The 21,914-nt window shown below is 35.3% G+C and overlaps 1 protein-coding gene across 1 annotated transcript in view; it reads left to right on the plus strand.

Annotated features, from left to right (window-relative positions):
- The window catches only part of DYNC2H1 (dynein cytoplasmic 2 heavy chain 1), a 187,380-nt gene that overhangs the window by 20,852 nt on the left and 144,614 nt on the right, over positions 1 to 21,914 (plus strand). The window contains exons 21-43 of the mRNA XM_052812508.1: positions 2,286 to 2,435; positions 3,204 to 3,409; positions 4,326 to 4,481; positions 4,573 to 4,687; positions 5,084 to 5,254; positions 5,441 to 5,823; positions 6,573 to 6,705; positions 6,796 to 6,913; positions 7,085 to 7,197; positions 7,287 to 7,406; positions 9,581 to 9,731; positions 11,266 to 11,468; positions 11,966 to 12,148; positions 12,360 to 12,542; positions 12,701 to 12,924; positions 13,728 to 13,843; positions 15,827 to 16,026; positions 16,672 to 16,936; positions 17,272 to 17,479; positions 17,855 to 17,984; positions 19,368 to 19,523; positions 20,575 to 20,834; positions 21,506 to 21,752. Coding sequence (XP_052668468.1) covers positions 2,286 to 2,435; positions 3,204 to 3,409; positions 4,326 to 4,481; positions 4,573 to 4,687; positions 5,084 to 5,254; positions 5,441 to 5,823; positions 6,573 to 6,705; positions 6,796 to 6,913; positions 7,085 to 7,197; positions 7,287 to 7,406; positions 9,581 to 9,731; positions 11,266 to 11,468; positions 11,966 to 12,148; positions 12,360 to 12,542; positions 12,701 to 12,924; positions 13,728 to 13,843; positions 15,827 to 16,026; positions 16,672 to 16,936; positions 17,272 to 17,479; positions 17,855 to 17,984; positions 19,368 to 19,523; positions 20,575 to 20,834; positions 21,506 to 21,752 — 4,191 coding nt within the window. The remainder of the gene's footprint in view (positions 1 to 2,285; positions 2,436 to 3,203; positions 3,410 to 4,325; positions 4,482 to 4,572; positions 4,688 to 5,083; positions 5,255 to 5,440; positions 5,824 to 6,572; positions 6,706 to 6,795; positions 6,914 to 7,084; positions 7,198 to 7,286; positions 7,407 to 9,580; positions 9,732 to 11,265; positions 11,469 to 11,965; positions 12,149 to 12,359; positions 12,543 to 12,700; positions 12,925 to 13,727; positions 13,844 to 15,826; positions 16,027 to 16,671; positions 16,937 to 17,271; positions 17,480 to 17,854; positions 17,985 to 19,367; positions 19,524 to 20,574; positions 20,835 to 21,505; positions 21,753 to 21,914) is intronic.

Below are 21,914 nucleotides of genomic sequence, written 5' to 3' on the forward strand. Positions count from 1 at the left end.
CTGGCATTTTTGTAGAACTGGCTGTCATAACCCTAAGATATCAGTCCTGAACTGCAGTCATTAGCTCAGAACTCAACTTGTACATGTGAAATTTATTTTTTCACACATATGTTGCTTCATGGTTACCTACTTGAATTTTGTTTGTCACTAGTATTGTCAGTCACTATTTATTCTAAGTTCATTTTGCAGTTCTTTAGTGGTGAACTATTTTAATGCCTGGAATAACATAGTATCATCAATAAACTTTATCATCTCACAGGTTAGTCACCTTTTCCAACTCTTATAAACACCTTGAGCAGTCCAGCACAGGTACCTACAGAACTCTATGGGTGACCTTTTTCTATTGCAGGAACTAGCCATTTCCTCTTATCTCTGTTTCTATCTTTTACCCAATTAATTATCTCTGCGAGGGCCTTTGTTCTTCTGTCAAAGTTACCAGGTATTCTTCAATACCTTTGGTGAGGATTTGTGTTAAAAGCTTTTTATAGACCCAAATGGAATATATAATTTTAATTTCCTTCATCCATACCCTTACTGATGCCTTTAGAGAACTCTGGTTCTACAAAATTGTGGAATTCTACAAAAGCCGTATTAACTCTTCCCAACCGGAAAGTGCAGTTCTAGAGTTACTGAGATGCACATCCAACATCCACACAAGACTGGCAGATATAACAGAGGAGCTCTGGGAGGCCTCTACCTTTCTATAGTTGCAACTGGAAGCCAGGCAAGTGCCCTAGGGCATCTCGAATGGCCCTAGACATGTATTTGTGAGAAACTGAATCAAGTCCCTAGTGAGTGTAGTCAGTTGTAGCCTAGAGCAATCCAGTTCACTCTAAAGTAGACACCTTGTCACTGATCCTCCTGAACTGATTTCTTAGCTCCATTAAGAGCTCAATGCAGTTGTTAATACATAGGTGTCTACTGTTTTGGGGATGTTCTGGCACATCTGAGAGCTCTGTATAAGGCTGGCAGATATGACACAGGACATATGGAAGACCCATAACTTTTGGGGCAGTGGAAGTAAAGCAGATGGGATAAAGTAGGGGATCTCAAGTAATGCTGGAAACCTCTGTCATTAAATGATTGGGAACTTGGTTTCAGTGACCTTCTTTGGTGATAATGGCGTTTAAGATGCCCACTTAACAAGCCCATGTACAGACATCTAATTTTAGCTTAATCTTTATCTTGGATACAGTTTAACTGTTTGGCTGCTAACTCAGTAAGGACTGTGTTAGGTTGGGTATAAGTATTTACATTTTGTAGCAACTCTGGGAGAATTGTTGGATGTTGAAGATAATTAATTCTCTATAATTTACAAAACAGTATTGCTCCTTAGCATTAGTGCCTGTTGTCACCTCTTAATTTTTAAAGGAAAACATACATAACAGGACATTTTGCTAAATGTGTAAACCTGTATGTGTTTATTTCAGTTTCTTCTGACTTGCATAGTTTAAAAGTTGGTTGTTGTTTTTTTTTTTTTTTTTTTTAAATTTGGTTGGCTCTTAGTATGTGGTAAAAAAACCTGGATTTTTTCCCCATTATCAGGTGAAAAAAAATTGTGCTTTTTTATATGAATATAATTTCTGTTTATTTGAAGTGTGTCTATTTCTGCTTTTTGTTATTCCATATTGTTGTGGGTTAACCCTGGTAGGCAGCTAAGCACTAAACAGCTGCTTGCTCACTTCCTTACTCCCTCGAGCAGCCTCTCCCACCCCTGATGGGACAGGAGAAGAGGAAAGGAAGAGTAAAAGCGAGAAACTGCATGGGTTGGGATCAAAATAGTTCAATAAGTGAAAGAAAAATGGAAGAAAGAAAGAATAAAACAAGTAGGCAATTGCTCACAACCTCCCATGGATGGACTGATGCCAAGCCTGTTCCTGAGCAAAAGCACCATATGAGTTGCTATGAAGAAAATGAGCTCCATCCCAGCCAGACCCAGCACACACATGCAGATATTTACTGAATTCTGTTGCTCTGCTGCTGTGCTCAAATCTAATTGGGTGGATCTCTGCAATATAGAAAGAGGCAATCTGTTTCATAGTAAACATTCACTTCCGTGTATCTCATGTCAGGGTTAAGATGTAGAATTTCTCTAAATACCTCAGATACTATTTTTTCCAGTGTGTTAAAGTTACTCTATAAACAGTATTAAAAAAGCAGCTGTATATAAGCATATAATCTGTGCATACACAGTTGATGATTCTTATGTATTTGCTTATAGTTTGGATAAATAGGATTTGCTGAATTTTTACATACACACATATTTTTAATCCATTTGAATTTAGATTTTTCTCCTATTTCAAGAGGCTGAAGATAAAAACAAACTTTTGCGAACTGTGGCTGGTGCAGGTTTGGACACTATCTGTAACCTAAGAGCTACGTGGGATAAATTTGAATTAATGATGGAAAGCCACCAGCTTATGATTACAGAACAGGTAACAATGAAAGATTAATATTTTATCTAAAAATGTTGAAATTCTTTTGAATAAGTCTGCAGAAATATTTTTTTCTTAGATTAAGTCCATAAATGTTCTCAGTTCAGCATTAACACCAACATTACTGAGTTGGGGGAGAGTCTTTAAAGGAAGAATACTTAGACTGTTTAAACAATAACTAGGTGAAACTTCAGTTGAACTGATGCTGAAATGAATGTTACGTTGTTGTACTTCTTTCTCAAACAACTTTCTGGTGACAGAGATGGCTTAATGAATGCAGTGGTTAACTGAGGAAAACAGGATAACAGTTAAAAGATAGCATTTTTATTACTTTATCATGTTTTTAGTACTGATGCTTGTTATTTTTGTTTCACACAACTTTGCTAAACTATGCGAAGTCCTGTAATTCCAGTCCATAGGCAAATTGCTGAAGTCATTTGAAGTTCTACTGAAGATATCAATATGCCATACAAATATTGCAATTTTTCTATGCGCTATAAGATGCAGGCTAAATAGGTAGAATAGGCTGAATAAATAGGTCTCAAATACCAGCATAAAAAAAAAAATTAGTGCTCCCTTTTTCAAATAAACAAGAAGAATAAAGGTGAACTGTTTCTTAGGGTATTAGACAAGAAGTTTTTTGAGTTTGATTTCGATCAAGTTGTAGTTATCAAGTTTCGATCAAGTTTTGAAGTTGATACTTTGATTTTGATCATAGTTGTAGTTACAAATCATTGAAGGAATTTCATTTCAACTTTTGCTTTACAGATTGAAATGATAAAAGGAAATGTGATTTCACGTATTAATATGTATCTTCAAGACCTGGAAAAGTTTAAAGCTCGTTGGGATCAGCTAAAGCCAAGTGATGATGTTATTGAAACAGGTGACCAGGATGTGCTTGAGAAAAGTGCTCAGATCATAAAGGAAAAAAAAAAAGAATTTGATGAACTTGAAACCGTGAAACAAAAGCTCATGTATGTTTGTTTATTTCCATGTATGCCTTATTCATTTATGTATGAATCTTTTGCAGCAATAGTATCTCAGAAAACGTTAACTGATTTTTGTCACAACAGATAATATAAGGAATTTAATTTTATTTGTCTTACATGTATTTCATTAGTTTTTCAGGGTCCTTTTTGTTGATTTTACATAATGTGAATTTCTCAAGCTAAGTTTTTGTAGAGTTTTTTGGAATGAAAAATTCAAGAAATCTCTTAGGCTTTCATGGAAGGGAGTCTGTACATTAAAGTCTTGATTCTGACTTCTGAAATTCTCGCTAAGAGAAGGTTTAGGATATTGGCCCAAGAAGAGGGAGTTATTACTTCAATCCACTTGTAACTTAAGTGGGCAAGAGCTCTCTTCTCCCATTTCTTGGGTAAGTATTCTATCTGATAGACTGTTGTGCAAAAGGAAAGGATTTTTGCACTGGTTGCCTACTTTCAGTAAGCTCATTATTGCAAATCTTAAGTGGACAAAGTTTTCTATTTAAATTCTTAGTTTGGCACTTAAATATCATAGTAAATAAAATTAGCATATTCTTTCTATTTAACAGGAAGAAACAATCGATGAAAAATTATTTTCTTCCAAGCTTTGTTTTTGGAGGCACAAAATAATTCACTTTTCTCACAAATGAGAAAGAAATGAAAATTTATGGAAAATAATTGTGAATATGGGAGAAAATCGCTGTGTATGAGAGTTATCCCTTGTATTCATTCATTATTTCTATTCAGGAAGGAGACTTTAAGGAAATTGCTGTTGGCAGCAATATTCTTCAATGAAGCCAATGGCTTTTCTTAAAAAAGTATAATTATTTCCATATGATACCATCTCTTAAACCATAAATGTGTAATGGAATAATGTAATGTATAATACAATGATCTTTTTATTCAGTGAAGAATGCCATCATTTTAAATTGGAAGAGCCTGACTTCTCATTGTCAAAAATTCTATGTCAAGATATTAAGAGTTGTGCAGAAGTGTGGGCATTGCATGAAGAGTTTTATCAAGGTTTTCAGGAAAAAGCCAAAGAAGACTGGATTACTTTTAGGTATGATTTTGTTACTTTATTTTTCATGGACATATATGTATGGTTGTAGTACTGTATTGTTATGACCTTTTTATATTTGATTTTCACGCAGGAGTAAAACATACCTGTTTGAAGAATTTTTGTTTAACTGGCATGACAGAATGAGGAAGATGGAAGAACATACTGTAATGACAGTAAAGTTGCAAAAAGAAGTGGACAAATATAAAGTAAGATGCCAATTACAAAAAGGGGTATAAAATAAAAAATGTTTTGTGTTACCAGGTAGTTTACTCCATTCTGTAGCTCATTGTTCAGTTCTTATTATAAAATCAGTTACAACTTAACAAAATATCTTCTGATACTATTTTGAACATTTCACTTACTTTTGAGAACCTTTTAGTTCCTTATAGTGAATAGGAGGGTCATTACAGTTTACACAGACACACATTTAGCAGTGAGTTTTCCTCAGTTATATGCCTAAACATTAAACCCAGGAACTGAAAAAAATTTACTTCAGCTTAAGAATGTAAATTTTTTTTTCGTTTGAATATCATGTCACTCTGTAATCAAACAGATACAATTTTCATAAAGACCAGATGGATTCACATGCATTTTTCCTATAGATGATAATTCCACTCCTAAAATACCTAAGAGGAGAACATCTTTCTCCAGACCATTGGCTGGATCTCTTTCGTCTTCTGGGTCTTCCCCGAGGCACTACACTTGAGGGTTTGTTATTTGGAGATCTGCTAAAAGTGACGGATGCCATTATAGAAAAAGCAACAGAACTTAAGGTATGAATAATTTCAAATAAAGGTACTGTATTTTATTTTATGGTTGATTTTATGTAGTATATCTTGTTCTGTATGCGTATTTATATTTTTGTTACTATAGAAATAGAATTTATGTTATATTTTTGAATGGAAAGTTTATTGCAAGCTCTGTAGTTTCAGATGAAATCTATTTATGCTTTTAAATAGGATTTGAATTGTCGGGCCCAAGGTGAAGTCACAATCAGAGAAGCATTACGTGAACTTGAACTCTGGGGAGTTGGAGCTGTCTTTACATTAACAGATTATGAAGATAGCCAAGGCAAGACTATCAAGCTTATTAAAGATTGGAAGGACATAGTCAACCAAGTTGGAGATCATCGCTGTCTTCTACAGTCCCTGAAGGACTCTGCATATTACAAAGGTTTTGAAGATAAAGTGTCCATCTGGGAAAAAAAGCTGGCTGAGTTGGATGAGTATCTGCAGAATTTAAACCAAATTCAAAGGAAATGGGTCTATTTGGAACCGATATTCGGTCGTGGAGCTCTGCCCAAAGAACAGGCTCGTTTTAACAGAGTTGATGAAGACTTTAGGTTAGTGTTATGGAATGCAACTTATTTTTTGCAGTATCTTTGACACGTGTAGGCTAGAACATTCTTTATGGTGAAAATATATGGGACAATTGGAATATGTATGGAGATGAAGGTGAGCAACAGGAATTCAGTAGGTATAGATGTGTGGCAGTGACATAGATCTGAATAAATGTGGGAATGTAAGTTTCATTTAATGGGATACATGTGAAGAAAGGAATCGCATAAAACGTCAAAAATCACGAACAAGGCAGGCAAATGCAAGATCAGTCTTGAAGCAGAGGTGATGTAATTGTTTTTTCAAGAATCATTTCTTGTGGAAGACAAGCACTGTGTTTGTTAAGAAAGTACACAGATGGACTTTTGGGAGAAACAGATGGTTTATTTGTTCCGAAGAAGTCAAGGAGAGTAAAAGGGAGGAGATTTTAGAAATGTAGAAAGATATGTACCATTATCTGTCTTGATTTGAGTTACAATGACTTCTTAGAAGGAAATAAAAGTCAAGAATTGAATTTTCTTTGTTTTGGTTAGAGAAATTTTAGCAATAAACAGTTGTTATTAAATTACATTGGAGAGACATTGATGTGAATTCTGAAATGTTTTGTTATTAATACTGAAATCTAAAAGTTATATATCAGATATTTATATGACTTACCTATGCTTTAATTTTTATTTATGTAACTACTTGTATATCATATGCAGATTCAAATGTAATGGTTGTTTTATGAATTATTCCATTTTTTTCTGTCAAGATCCATTATGTCAGATATCAAGAGTGACAGTAGGATAACATCACTGAATGCCTGGACAGGAATAAGAAATACCTTAATTACCATACTTGACCAGCTTCAGAGATGTCAGAGATCTTTGAATGAGTTTTTGGAGGTACAGCTGACATTAATATAGTTTTCTATAAAGAAAGTCAGTGAGTTTTAATTTAAATCAACAAAACTGATTTATTTTGTTTTTACATAGGAAAAGCGCTTGGCATTTCCAAGATTCTATTTCATTGGAGATGATGATTTACTAGAAATTTTAGGACAGTCCACGAATCCTCTGGTTATCCAGTCTCATCTTAAGAAACTTTTTGCTGGTAATGCATTAATCTTCATTTGTGAAATGTACTTATTTAGAAATAAGATTCTTCAAAGCTAAATAATCTGTTGCAGTCTTTTTTTTTTTTTCTCTCTTTCCGCTACTAGACTAAGGAATTAATGTTTGACTTTAACAATATATAACTTCACTGCCATTTTCTGATTAATAGGCATTAATAGTGTGAGCTTTGATGAAGAATTTAAATACATAGTTGCCATGAAGTCTGTAGAAGGAGAAACTGTGCCACTTAGAAATAAAGTTCTTCTGTCAAATGATGTGGAGGTAAGAAAATCACATCCAAGTATAGTTCAAGCATCTTTGAGAAAGTATTTTGTAATGTAACTTTTGAGGTGTTTTCATCTCTTTGTCAGGTGTGGCTAAACAGTTTGGCTTTGGAGATGAAGGAGACCCTGAAAAAAATGTTAATTGACTGTGTTGATGCTGGAAAAAAATCACAAGGTTCAATTGATCCATCGCTATTTCCTTCCCAGGTAGTAGTTGATCCAGTAATGCCACTGTGTAATCTTAGATTTACCAAATACGTTGTTTTTTGAAGTCTCATAAAGAAGTATACATATGGATTTGGAAGAAAACAACCCCAAACAAATCCATTTTATTCGTTTATAGAGAAATTCTTAAAAATACGTGTTCTTATAATTCTTTTGTAAACATTTGAAATACTCAGGTCTTTTACATAGCACCTCGTCTAACATCCACCTGTTTATTATATTTGATGTAAATCTTGATCTTAGTTGGTAGTGAATGTTACATGCAGGGTGGCTAAGACTTAGTAACATAAAAAAGCTCTTTTTGAATCTGATTAAAATATAGTCTCTAAAGCTTAGCTGTATAAGCAGAAATAGTCATGAACATGAAATTGTTTTAGGCAATTTTGACCAGTAGCAGAGAGAATCACGCAGAATCACAGGATGGTTCTGGTGGGAAGGGACCTCTGGAGGTCATCTGGTCCAAACCCCCTGCTCAAGCAGGGCCACCTAGAGCTGCTTCGCCCAGGACCATGTCCAGATGGCTTTTGAATGTCTCCAGCAAAGGAGACTCCGCCACCTCCCTGGGCAACCTGTGCCAGTGCTCAGTCACTCTCACAGTAAAAAAATGTTTCCTACTGTTCAAACAGAGCCTCCTGTGTTTCAGTTTGTGCCCGTTTTTCTCTTGTCCAGTCACTGGACACCTCTGAAAAGAGCCTGGCTCTGCCTTCTTTGCACTGTCCCTTCAGGTATTTATAGACATTGATAAGATCCCCCCCTGAGCCTTCTCTTCTCCAGGCTGAACAGTCACAGCTCTCTCAGCCTTTCCTCATAGGAGAGATGCTTCACTCCCTTCATCATATTTGTGGCCCTTCACTGCACTGTGTCCAGTGAAGCACGTGTCCTCATTGGCTCCTCTGTCACTTGGAAGAGGAAGTTGTCATCCATGGACTCCAGGAACTTCCTGGATTGCTTATGTCCTGCTGTGTTGCCCCTGCAGCAGGTATTAGGGTGGTGGAAGTCCCGTATGAGGACCAGAGTCTGTGAATGTGAGGCTGCTCCTATCTGTTCTTCCTCGTCAGATGGCCTGTAGCAGATGCCCACTATAGTGTCACCTTGACCTGTCCTCTCTTTAATCCTAGCCCATAAGCTCTCAGCTGGCTGCTTATCCATCTGCAGACAGAGCTCCATGCACTCCGGCTGCTCTCTTAAGTAAAGGGCAAGTCCCCCTCCTCGTCTTCCCTTCCTGTCCTTCCTAATGAGCCTGTATCCCTCCCTTGCGACACTCCAGTCATGGGAGCCACCCCACAACATCTCCATGATCCCAACAAGATCATAGCCCTGCAACTGCACATGGATCTCTAATTCATTATGTTTATTCCCCGTACTGCGTGCATTAGTGTACAGGCATTTTAGAGAGACACCCCAGCATGCTGAGTTTCTGGAGAGGGTTTGGGGAATTTCTCCATAATGCTGTCTTGTAGGCACTCCCTTGCTGACATGCAAGTGCTAGAGGTGACCCCGCTTAAGCCCCATTTTGTTGTTTTTTGCGATCTCTTCCTGTCACATCACCCCATGCCCTTTGCTCAGTAATCCTGTCTGTCACTCCCTCACAGGACTGCTGGTTAGTCTCTCCCTCCCCCAGAATGTGGTTACTGTTACGAATCTTCAGATCGGCATAACTGGTGGAATTTTTTGTTACAGATCTTTCCACTTCCAAATTTGGCTGAACCTTCATAGCTCAGACAGGGCTTTTCCAGTGAACGTAGAGTGTTAGAAACTGGAATACGAAATACTGTATTAGCAGATCAGTGACACAAAAAGTCAGGGGTGCTCCTAAGCCTGTTGAATATGGGCTCAGCATGCCTACAATATGGTAGTTTCCATCTGTATATCATTAATGGGAAAAGATACTTTAAAAAATTTGCTACCTTATGCTGTAGAACAGCTAAGGGGCTTGCTGTATTAGATTACATTGCAAGCTTTTGCTAAATTTTGTCAGGTTTTAAGATGGCTATATTTTTCTTAAGAGCATAGCAAATGTAAGGCTTTGTTTAAAAATTATAAAGTAAAATACTTTAAATATCAGACATAATAGGCAATTACAAATGAATTGAAAAACTTTTTTTCTTTATGTCTTCTCTATTTATAAAATGTAATTTGAACTTTCTCTTCCAAAGATTCTTTCCTTGGCAGAACAAATTCAGTTCACTGAAGATGTTGAAAGTGCTATCAAAGACCATAATCTGCAACAATTAGAATTAGAACTCATGGCTAAACTGGAACATTATACTGGCATGGATACTAGTATAGAAGATACTGGGAGTACAGGTATAAAAAAGATAATTAATATATAATTCTGTATAATGACTATGTAGTTGTATAGTGTTTAACATTCTGTTTATTTAAACAGGAAATTTTATAAATCTGTCTCAAATTGAGTTCATAAGGTTGAGTTACATAAAGTTACCCACCTATTACTGCCAAGATTAGTGTATTTAATATTTCAGAGTGAACTATGAATGTTTATTTAAATATTATCTTGGAGCATTTATATATTTGCAAACCTCTTTAATTTTTTAATAACTTTTTATGTTTTCTTGGTTTATATATTTACTGATAATTTGTCCTCACCTGCTGAACTGTGCTCTAGTGTTATGTTTCACAGGAACTGGCCAAACAGCAGTTGAGGTACATTATGTCATGCCAATATATTCTGTACAACTGCGTAGTTCATTCTCTTTTTCTATCTTAGATGTATACATCTGCATCTGAACTAATAATTCTTGAGTGCCTCTGTAGCAAAACCGATAAACTAGTTATTCTCAAGACATGATTTTTCTGAATCTTCTATAGTCAAAATGGGTTAGAATAATTATGCCTTTGAGTGCTTATTCATCTCTTTTAACAGAAGGGAGGCTTTGAATGACTACCTCAGATGTAAAATTCTATAGAGTAGGTTAGGTGACAACGGCTCTTACCATGTATGTATAAAAAGACTCAATTTGACATGTAGTTGACAATCTTCCACCACATTTGTATAGCTGCATACTGTATTAAATTCTAGGTTAGAATTTATGAACTGTTAACATCTGGTATATTAATTAGGAATAGGATTCATATCACCTACCTTCAGCAGTCTGTAAGTGTGGTTCTTTATCTAAGCTCCCTTTCTGTGGTCTTTCTATAGCCATTGGACAAATGTCATCAGTTATATGAGTGTTCATTCCATCTACTGTATAATACATTTACAGTAACTTTTTAGTTTGGACAATAGGTGTGATTTTGAAGTGAGTTGCCTGATTATCCCCACTTACTTTGGTTTAATTCCCATCATGGAATGGTATAGGAGCACACAAACTAGATTTCTTTCAAATGAAACTAAATTAAACAATATGTTCTCAGAGTACACTTAATGCACCCAATCTGCTAATAAACATTCATTCCACATCACCCTAATTAGTCTGAGTAAAATCTCCCGAGTGCATGTAGTATGGTTTTCAGATCCACAGCGGATCAATTAACAGATTGTGCCACACTGACTACTGAAATGGACATAGCTGTAAACACTCCTGGAATAAATTGGTTTCCAGAAAAGCCTCTCTCTCTCTCGAGCGTAGTGGCAGACAAAATCGCTTCTAAATGACATGATGATTCACATTCTCTGTCAGGATCTGATTTTATGCTGCTTTCTTTAGATAATAAATAATATTTTTATATATAATTGAAACATGATCTGAATAAGATCTGCTGATAATAGAAAGCAGCACAATGAACTTAAGAATGGGTAATGTGTATCTTCCTTACTACACTGTTGTGATTGGTTTGTTTTTTTTTTGTTTTTTTTTTTTGTGGTTATTTGCAGAATCAGGGATCCTTGAGCTCAAACTTAAAGCTCTGATTCTTGATATCATTCATAACATTGATGTGGTGAAGCAGCTGAATCAAGCTCAGGTTCACAGTGTTGAAGACTGGGCTTGGAAGAAGCAGCTGAGATTTTACATAAGAGACCAAAGATGTTATGTTCAGATGGTAGATGCTGAACTCCAATATACTTATGAATATCAGGTGTCGTATTTTTAATTTTTACCTCATGGCTTTTATTTATTTGTCACTTTCTCATTTCACACATCCTGCTGGTTGCCTCCCAGCTGTTGCCATTTTTTTCAACTTTGTTGTGTCCTTAGCATACTGTTTCATAGAAAATACTAAAAGACAGGGTAATCATTTTCATTCTTGGTATTGATGGGGTAAATGTAAGTTGTATGGAAAGCAGCTACATTATAATATAAATATTTTCTAATATGCTTACTACTTTTATATACCAGAGTGCAGTTTCATCTGTGTTGACCCCTTTTCCGTAATTCTAAAAAAATTTGCACAATGCTTTGACATTTGATAGAAAATCAGGAAAATTTCATAACTGTAAACAAATTAATCTACTTGATGAGACAGTAATCTTGACTGTTGTATTTTCAGATTAATGACTTATGAATGAAATTAATAAAATTACATCATCAATAATTTCTGTCTACCAATCAATATAATTTGTTTTGTTTCTGCAGGGTAATTCCCCTAAACTTGTTTATACACCTTTGACAGATAAGTGTTACCTAACTCTTACTCAGGCAATGAAGCTGGGCCTTGGAGGAAATCCATATGGTCCAGCTGGAACTGGAAAGACAGAATCAGTGAAGGCCTTGGGTGGACTCCTTGGAAGACAAGTATTAGTCTTTAATTGTGATGAGGTGAATATGGTTCTGTATAATTTAGGAAGTGGGTATCTGTGCTCATACTTCATAAAAGAATATTATGTTCTAGAAATACTTTTGATAATTTGTCAGTTTCCATTAGAAATTCGTGGCTATTTGTAATGACATATTTTTTAATAGTTGGGAAGACAGTCTTTCATTATTTTCTTGTTATTTGAATTTTGATAGTATCCTTTTTAATCTTAAGGGCATTGATGTGAAGTCAATGGGACGCATATTTGTGGGCTTAGTGAAGTGTGGTGCCTGGGGCTGTTTTGACGAATTCAATAGACTTGAGGAAGCTGTATTGTCTGCAGTATCCATGCAGATTCAGACAATTCAACATGCATTGAAGAAACATAGTCCTGTATGTGAGATGCTTGGCAAAAAGGTACAGCAAAACTTACTTATTTTCTTCTTATAAAAATAGCCTATAAACAACTAGGTCAAACTTAAAAACTGACTACTGTAACTAAATGTAGTCCACCCAACATTTCTCAATACTGTTTCATATGACAATATGCTATTACAATGCACTTCTAATGCTAGGTTGAAATGGATCATAATTCTGGAATTTTTATCACTCTGAATCCTGCTGGAAAAGGTTATGGAGGAAGACAAAAACTGCCTGATAACCTCAAACAACTTTTCAGGCCAGTTGCTATGACTCATCCAGACAATGAACTCATTGCAGAAGTGATTTTGTATTCAGAAGGCTTTAAGGATGCTAAAATACTTGGTAGAAAATTAGTGGCTATTTTTAGTCTGGCAAGGTAAGCTTCCCCGTGCCCCCCCCCCCCCCCGCCTTAGTCATGTTACCTTTCTAATTCTCTTCTCTCCTGCTTTTATTTTAGCATTGGTGTTTGTGGTTATCTCACTGCTGTCTTGTTTCTTCTCCATCTAGTCTATGCCAAAGCATGACTGTAGGGGTACAATCTACACATACTTTCTGTTAATTTTCTGTAATATTTTATGACTTGGATATTGCAGAAAGCTATGCGTCAGAAACAAAACTAGACATAGAACCACAGGTTTGGAGTCATCTAGAGTTTTACATTCAGTACAGCTCTTAATTCTGAATGGTATACTATGCAAATCTCTGTAGATACTATTTTAACTTATAAAAATATTGCAATATATTGGGACGTTCAGGTGTGAAAATATCTGGAATACAGCTATAATCTCAAGGTGGCAAAGTACTGCTCCTGTTATGCTCACTAAATATGAATGTGAGCATATGAACGCTCACAAGCATTGTGTTGAATTTAGACTCTTGAAATTGTTGAAATGCAAGTGACTATTTGGTTATAAGTATGCATATTAAAGAGAACAAAGTTCAGAGGTTTTAATTAGTGCTGTTAGGGACAATAATAAATACATTAGCTGTTGAATATACTCCCTCTGAAAATTTCTGAGTGTCATTGCTTGTATCTCTGTAATGCATTTCAGATGGCACTCCAAATACTCATCAGTTTCTCTTTTGCCCAAAACCATATTATGAGCATGTTCATTTGCCAAACAAATTTCAGGTGCTGTCACCTAAAGCTTATTACAGTATTGCTATTTTTAAATTTAGGGAGCTTCTGACACCACAGCAGCACTATGATTGGGGTTTACGAGCACTGAAGACTGTTTTGAAAGGCTGTGGCAGTCGTCTTCATCAGCTGAAGAAAAGTGAAGCAAAGCAAGAAAGTAAGGTTGACCATACCAAACTTTTGATTATTTAGGATATTGTACAGATATCGTTCACTACAGCTTTCCTCTTCACTGGAGTTTTGAGAAGCTGTGGCTTGGATCTGGAGGCAATTTAGAAAAGGAAAAAAACCATCTGTGCAAGTCCTCCTTCATAAGGACATCACAAAAGACAGTTGTCATTCTAGATTGAGCTTTTATATAATAAGAACATAGATACAGGATTTTAATCTGGGATGATTTTGAGTGATTCTCAAAGACTCTTGTTTTCACTTGGCTTAGGACAGGAAGGCTGAGGTTTGCTAAAATTGTCACATGGCATTAGATTCGGATTGGTAGACAGACAAATGTAAGGACAGGTAGAAATGATAGAAATGTATTGGACTAGACTGGGTCACTGTATTCTTTTTTAAGATTTTTTTGAATGATTGCTGTTGTTTAGATGTTAAATGAGTGGGAATTAAAAGTGTGGGACGGATGGGCAATTCACATCTTTAGGATGCAACTACTGCTTCTTGTTCGTTTAAACAACGTATATCTGAAAAGTTTTAGAGACGGCCATGGTTTTCAACTCTTGGCATATCAAATGGTCTGACAGCTTTAAAGAATTTTTAATTGACTTTTGTTTGGATCTGCCAAAGAAGAATTACCAGCAATGTGTTTTAGGGCACATTCCTATCACTCTTCCTTGCTATGACATTTTAGCTTCATGTTTAGTTATGTGAAATCTGCTGAAAATTGTTTGGTCTGGTTTAAAATATAATTTTCAATAACCCTCCGAAAGGCAGGATGGATGGATTTAGCTTACGATTTAAACCCAGAGTTTTTCCTTTGTTGTTTGTTTGTTTATTTTTTTTTTAATCTTTTATCTCTTAGCTTGAGAAGCTGAAGATGTTTCCAACAAATGCAGTTTCCTGTTTCTTTATGTCTGCTTGTATTGTTGAGTCAAAATCCTTTGGCTTATCAAAATGTTGGCCATGTTCTTAAATGTTGCTTAAATTTTGTATTATTTCTTTAGTAAAGCAGTTCAACCTTTCTAAATCAAGTTCCTTAATGTCAACATTTCTCCTCTTAACCTTTTGTCATGCTAACTAGAAAAATTTGCCTGTAGAAGCATTTTCATTTAAGACATTGTTCAGGATGAAAAACCTTGAACTTCTTCCAAGTTCAGGAAGGGTATACTAATCCTTAACCTCTGGAACATTTGGGAAAAAGCTGCAGGAAAAAGGGAGGTTAGGGAATGGATACTTTCTGTCCCTTGTGTTGAATTTGGGCTATAGTGCATTCTGGTTTGGGGGAATCATGCATTCAGAAGGAGGGCAGAAACACAGGATGATTTTCACCTGGGGTTCCTAGTCTTGCTTTCTGAAAATGAATGTGTTTTACATGAGAAAGTAATTTGATTAAAAAAGCAAAAAAAACAGAGATCAGAGCCCCGTGCCTTTCACATCATGAGTATTTTTATTTTTCTGGCAGAGTAAAGCTTTCTTGTGGCTGTTTTAATTCTTGTCCCAAAACACATTTCCATGGTACTTCAGATTCAAGAGGAGTTGTGGAGAGTATTTACTTCTGGAATATTCATAGTTCATTAGGATGCACTTTAGAGATGTGACTTCAAACTGCCTCTGGCAGAGTAAGGTCTAGAATCCAGGTCCTTAGTTTCTTTCATGACTGCTTTAACAAGTAAGCTATTCTGCACTGCTACTCTTAGTCCCACTTTAATCATAAGGCTATCATGTACTATCTGGCCAGCATCATAACCATCTCATATCTGTGTGGAATGCATTTGTGAGCATATATGATACTTACAGTAAGGCAGTCATCTAACTTCCAAGTAGAGTGATACATGAACTGGAATGTAGTCTGCACTGTGATTCCACCTTCAATGTCTTAGCAATATGGGCTCAAGTGCTGATATATTCCAAGGAAAAAAACCCCAACAAACAGCTTAAACTGATCTGGTTTCTTTGCTTTTATTTCCAGTTAATGAAAGTCACATGGTGGTTCAAGCTCTGCGGCTTAATACCATGTCAAAGCTTACATTTGCAGACTGTGCACGCTTTGATGCACTGGTTAAAGATGTATTTCCTGGCATTGACTTTAAAGATGTGGAGTATGCTGAGTTAACTACAGCTTTACAACAAGTCTTTGAAGAAGCAAACTTGGAAATTATAAGCACCCAGGTAAACATCAACTACAGCAACAAAACAATATGAGTTATTCTGAATTAGAACTGATTAATATTACATTCATTTGCCTCATTTCTGTTTACTTTTTAAAGAAATCTTTTATAAATAAGTTAGAATAACTGATAGTTAGATTCTAATTACATGTATATAAAAAAATAGATGTTTGAAACATGGTAGATCAGTTGTGTAACTGAAAGAAAAATAGTGCAAGGAAACTTAAGATATGAACATGTGACACACAGTTTCATTCAAGCCAGGTACAAACACCAGTAAATGTTTTGGACAGTGAAAGAAATATGTGAACATTTGGTTTTATCAAGCAGTTCTGTGCCTCACTTATATTTATTTATTGTAGGGCTGGATGAAGTTTTGTGACTAAAGGTTCAGTGATTTCTCAGTAAAAATATGCCCAAAGAGGGCTGATATTCATATGTTAGTAATTTAGTGAAATGCTTCTAACAAGTTTCTTTATATTCTTTAGTATCATAATTTTAATTACTTCTGCAAATATCTATTGCTTAAAAAAAAATTATAGAAACAAAGTGACTGCATGCAAAGTAAATTGGAAAAACATTAAAAAAGAACATGATTGATTTAGCTTTACAACTCCGCATAGCCATTGTCTCTTTTATTATCTAGATCAAGAAGGCTTTGGAATTATATGAACAACTGCGTCAAAGAATGGGTGTAGTTATTGTAGGTCCAAGTGGTGGAGGTAAATCAACACTTTGGCGGATGTTAAAGACAGCACTTGGTAGAACTGGCAAAGTAGTGAAACAGTATACTATGAATCCCAAAGCTATGCCTCGACATCAGTTGCTAGGCCATATTGACATGGATACCAGAGAATGGTCTGATGGCGTCCTTACAAATAGTGCTCGACAAGTGGTACGAGAACCCCGAGGTATGTTTGTGAGCGAGTTATACACCATTATGCTTAAATTACTGAAATTGTTTCTTTTTAATTACATTTTTATAATATGTTATTATTTGTGGATAGCATAAGGTAAGAAAAACTTCTGGTGACAATCATAGTCAAGAACACTGATGCATACTTTCCAAATTTTGTGATAAGAAAACAAAAATAGCAGAAGGTAAAGCATGTAAGGAATATCTTCATTGAGCTTATATTTAAGTTATAATGAAGGAATAGTATTAAATAGTGTTAAAATAGCAAGGGGCAATATTCTTTAAGTGTTTTTATTCAGTTTGATATTTTATTTTTCTGTCTGGAAATAGATATTACTTCATGGATAATTTGTGATGGTGATATTGATCCTGAATGGATTGAATCTTTGAATTCTGTTTTGGACGACAACAGATTGTTGACTATGCCCAGTGGAGAAAGAATTCAATTTGGCTCAAATGTCAACTTTATATTTGAAACTCATGACCTTAGCTGTGCCTCTCCTGCTACAATATCTCGAATGGGAATGATCTTTCTGAGGTAACTTACAGGAGTATTACATACTGTTAAAGTAAGCATATATACTTGCTCTTCTTGAAAGATAGTTTGCAGTGGATGGAGCAATTTATTTACTTGCTTACATTTATGAAGCAAATCACTGGGGAAGTTTGCTTTAGGTTGCATGTCCCTTTTGAACTGTCATAATCTTTTGGCTATTGTATCTCAGACTTCTTGAAAGAGGCATGGTGGATTCTTTGTTTGTGTGTGACCCTTAGAGAGCCCAAATATTGGTTAGAAATTCTTGTGAAAGTATTTCCCTGAACTTTCCCTAGAATTTTTTGTTGCTTTGAACCTGTCTGTGTGAAGATGTGGATGCCTTGTATTTGACTCCTGTTTTTGTTTGGTTTGGCTTAGTGATGAAGATACAGATCTTAATTCTCTGATAAAGTCTTGGCTAAGAAGTCAGCCTGAAAAATGCAGATATAACCTTGAAAATTGGATTGGGGACTATTTTGAAAAGGCTTTAAACTGGGTTGTGAAGAAGGTTAGTAACTGAATACTTAATCAAATTTCAGCTTCTGTTACGGATGATCCATTTTTCTAGTTTAACACTAAAGATATCATTCATATTAATTTTTAAATTTTAAGTTAAAAAAAGTCTCAGTACTTTTTTGATAGCTGTTTTCTTAATAAGAGTAATACTGGAACTATTCTAATCAGTTTCCAAAAACTGATTGTTGTACTTAAAGTTTTGAAACATTTAATATAATTTTAACTAACGAAATGCATGTATTTCTGTGAAACTTAGTATCTGTCTGTAATATTCCATACCAGACATTTTTCTATATGTTTTCAAAGATCTGAAAGTTCTGAATGTCTAAACTAAAAAATGGAAAAGTGAAGAAATTGTTTTTCTAGACTTAAGTTATTGTCTGTAACAAAAAAATAGCTAAAATTTGAAAAGTTGCACGGTGTCGACTGAAGCTTCTAATAGGTTGGGGAGAAATGTAATGCTAGATACCTAAAAAAATTGATAGAGGCATATCTAAAAAAGTAATCTGATTATTCAGAATGCTGAATTTTAACAGCTCCCACTAATCTGTCCTGGATTTAAGTATATAACTTTAGCTCTTTAGTATTCTTCTCAAAACGTAAACTGAAAGATGTTTTAATAGGCGAAGGGTAATATGTAATTACAATATTAAAAAAGGATAGTCCAAAACCTTGTACATTATCTGGATTCTGCGATTCTGGGACATACATCAAGATAATTGTTTTGCATATGCTAGATTTTCTTAAGGATTCTAGATGCTTCCCTGCCTCCCCTTCTTCTGAAGGAGTTGTATTTGTATTGAACAAGTGGATTACATTGCACAAAACATTATTTAGGAGATAGCCCCACTGCTGTGGCCAGTAAGCTAGTATTTGGGAGACCTGCATTACCTCCCCTTGAGGAATGTATATGGTCCTGTTGTGTTTTTAGTATTATTTCCCATCTTGGTTCTTTCACCTATGGAGATTTTTAGACTTTTAAAGTATCTTCAGGTGGATACAGAGGAAGAACCATAACATTGATCCTGAGGCTGCAAATCCCCTTTGGTGCTAAAGAGCAAAATCCATACAGAATCCATTCACAAGAGAGGTTTCCAATATACAGTTATGTTGATTTCTTACAGATTCTCAAAATCTGTAAGGAAATTTCTGATTGCTTATCCTAAATTACATCAGTACATAGTCTGAAATTAAACCTTCCAAATCAATGCTTAAAAATAATTTCATGTCAAGTGAATTTTCTAGAACAACAGCAGTGTTGAGATCTTTCCTCGTTTGTGGAAGTGTCAAAGAGCAATGAGTAATAGTCGGCTAGCAATACATCCCATTTATTTTTAGGAATATATTTAAATCTACTACCACTTGCAATTTACAGAATGACTCTGTGGTAGAAACAAGTTTAGCTGGAACTGTGATGAATGGACTGTCTCATCTTCATGGCTGTACCGATCATGGACAGTTTATTATTAACTTGTTACGTGGTCTTGGTGGCAATCTCAACATGAAATCACGACAAGAATTTGCAAAAGAGGTAATATTTTTCAGCAAGTTTATTAAAAATTTCTGAATATATGTAGTAGGAATAGTAATTTTCTGTCTTCTAACAATGCAAATTTACAATAATTGAATCTCTGTGCTCTAATTTGTTTGCAGTCTCTGTTGTCTATAGGGAAATAGCTGAGAAGTAAAGGAATGTTTCATATGTCACCGATAACGCTGCTAAGTGCATCCAGCTCAGATAGCAACCCTTTGGTGCTGCAGCAAGAGATACAGAATGGCCTCTGTCCATACTGTTTTATGCAAGGACCCACTATAGCAGACTCTGTGTGTATATGTGTTGTGTATATGTAATACAGATTTATTTTGTGGGTTTTTTTCTGTTCAGGATGCTTGGAATAATAATGTGAGGGCTTTGTTGCACCTCACTTGGGAGGTGTTCTTACAGCATTATTTTGAAGATATGTATTGTATGCACTGGGGTGAGATTCTGTCTTTGTGTAGATACTTGAGGGCACAAGGACTGGGGAATAATGTTGGAAAACTATGTGGGTATACTGGTCCAGAGTGTCTACAGAAGGCTGTCCCTGGAGATAGTTATCTCCACAATCTCACGTGGGTTTTGTATTGGAGAGAAGGAAATAGTTCCTTCCAAAAGACAGCCTGGAGCTATAACATATATACAGGGCAGATGGTAAAGATTTAGACTCAGCTTCTGGAATTAGTTATTGATGCATGTGAAGGAGTCATCTCGTTCTTATGATTATTATTAAGTATGTTGCCTAATACAAAAAAAAGTTTATATAAAGCTTTGCTAAATACGGTTTATTTTATGTTCTTTATATTATGAAAAAGTAATATGTGGAAGAGTAATACGTTACTGTTAAGTTAAGGACTTGAATCATAAAGCATATGCATAACATGATTGAATTTTCAAAGGCAGCCTTAAAACTATCAAATCGAAGAATTAAATATTTGATTTAACAGAAGTATTCCTTGAACATTCTTTAGATTATCTTGAAATTGTAGATCTTGTCATTAGGAGTATGGATTTAACAGAAGCTTTATTTTTATTTTTTTTAAAGATCTTCACTTGGGCACAAGAATCTCCACCAGATCCAAGGAAGCCGCTGGACACATATTATGACACTGGGACTGGACAGCTAATGCTATATCAGCTAAAAAAACCTGAAAATCTAACAGCTGATGACTTCAGTAATCTCCAAACACTTCCTGTCATCCAAACCCCTGACATGCAAAGAGGTTTAGATTACTTTAGACCCTGGCTAGACTTTAACAATAAGCAGCCATTTCTTCTTGTGGGTCCTGAAGGATGTGGAAAGGGGTAAAAAGTATTTCCTATTCTAAGCAAAATTTTAAGCAAAATATACCTCTAGCTATTTGACAAAGTTTGTAATATTTTGTTATAATGGTTTTATCATATGACTTCTGCTAGAATATCACTTGTTTAGGTTACTAATGAAACAAACCTTCTGTAGTGGCAAATAGGTAAATTCATATGAAGATCTACAAGGAAGGTTCAGGCTGCTACTATGAGTCTAAGACATCTGAATGAGGCTTTTAGATATGAAACAGGACCTTTGCAAAACCCGTGCTGTCATGGAGCAACAGCTGAAAGGCACGTGAGGTATCCGGTCTCATTTCAAGAGGCACTAGATGCCTGTGTGCAGGCAACTGAATTTAGCTCATCCTGTTGCCTATCTTAGGTTCCTTATTTAGTTGGGTTGGATCACTATATACAAGGTATTTAGGCTAGGTATTTGTTTTGTGTAGCTGTATGCTATACTTATATTGAATTTCTTGAATCGAAAATATTACAATTTTAAAGGCAAGAATGTTTAATTCAGCAAACTTCATGCATCACCTGTTACATTAATACAGTATGTAGTATATGCATTTTAATTCAAAAACTGTACAATATCTTTGGATACACAGTATTTTAATGCATTTATGTATTACTTATGTTTATATGTATGTACACATTTGCTTTTTTAGGATGCTGCTTCATTATGCATTTTCTCAACTCCGATCGACTCAGATTGCTACCATTCACTGCAGTGCACAAACTACTTCTCAACAGCTTCTACAAAAATTAAATCAAACTTGCATTGTAATCAGTACAAACACTGGGCGAGTATACAGACCAAAGGACTGTGAAAGGCTTGTTTTGTACTTAAAGGATATCAATCTACCCAAACCTGATAAATGGGGAACGAGCACTCTCGTGGCTTTTCTACAGCAGGTGAACGCTTATTTCTGTTATTTATAAAAAGACTTTAAGTATACTGGAAATAGTTTAGTGTATGTAGTAAATACCTATCATTGATTATTTTTAAAGTTAACATCCTGCATCTGTGTTGACATTAGTTTTGTTTGTACTTAGAATATGTAGGTGTCAGCCAGA

This window comes from Harpia harpyja, chromosome 17, assembly GCF_026419915.1.
Source record: "Harpia harpyja isolate bHarHar1 chromosome 17, bHarHar1 primary haplotype, whole genome shotgun sequence".
Lineage (NCBI taxonomy): Eukaryota > Metazoa > Chordata > Aves > Accipitriformes > Accipitridae > Harpia > Harpia harpyja.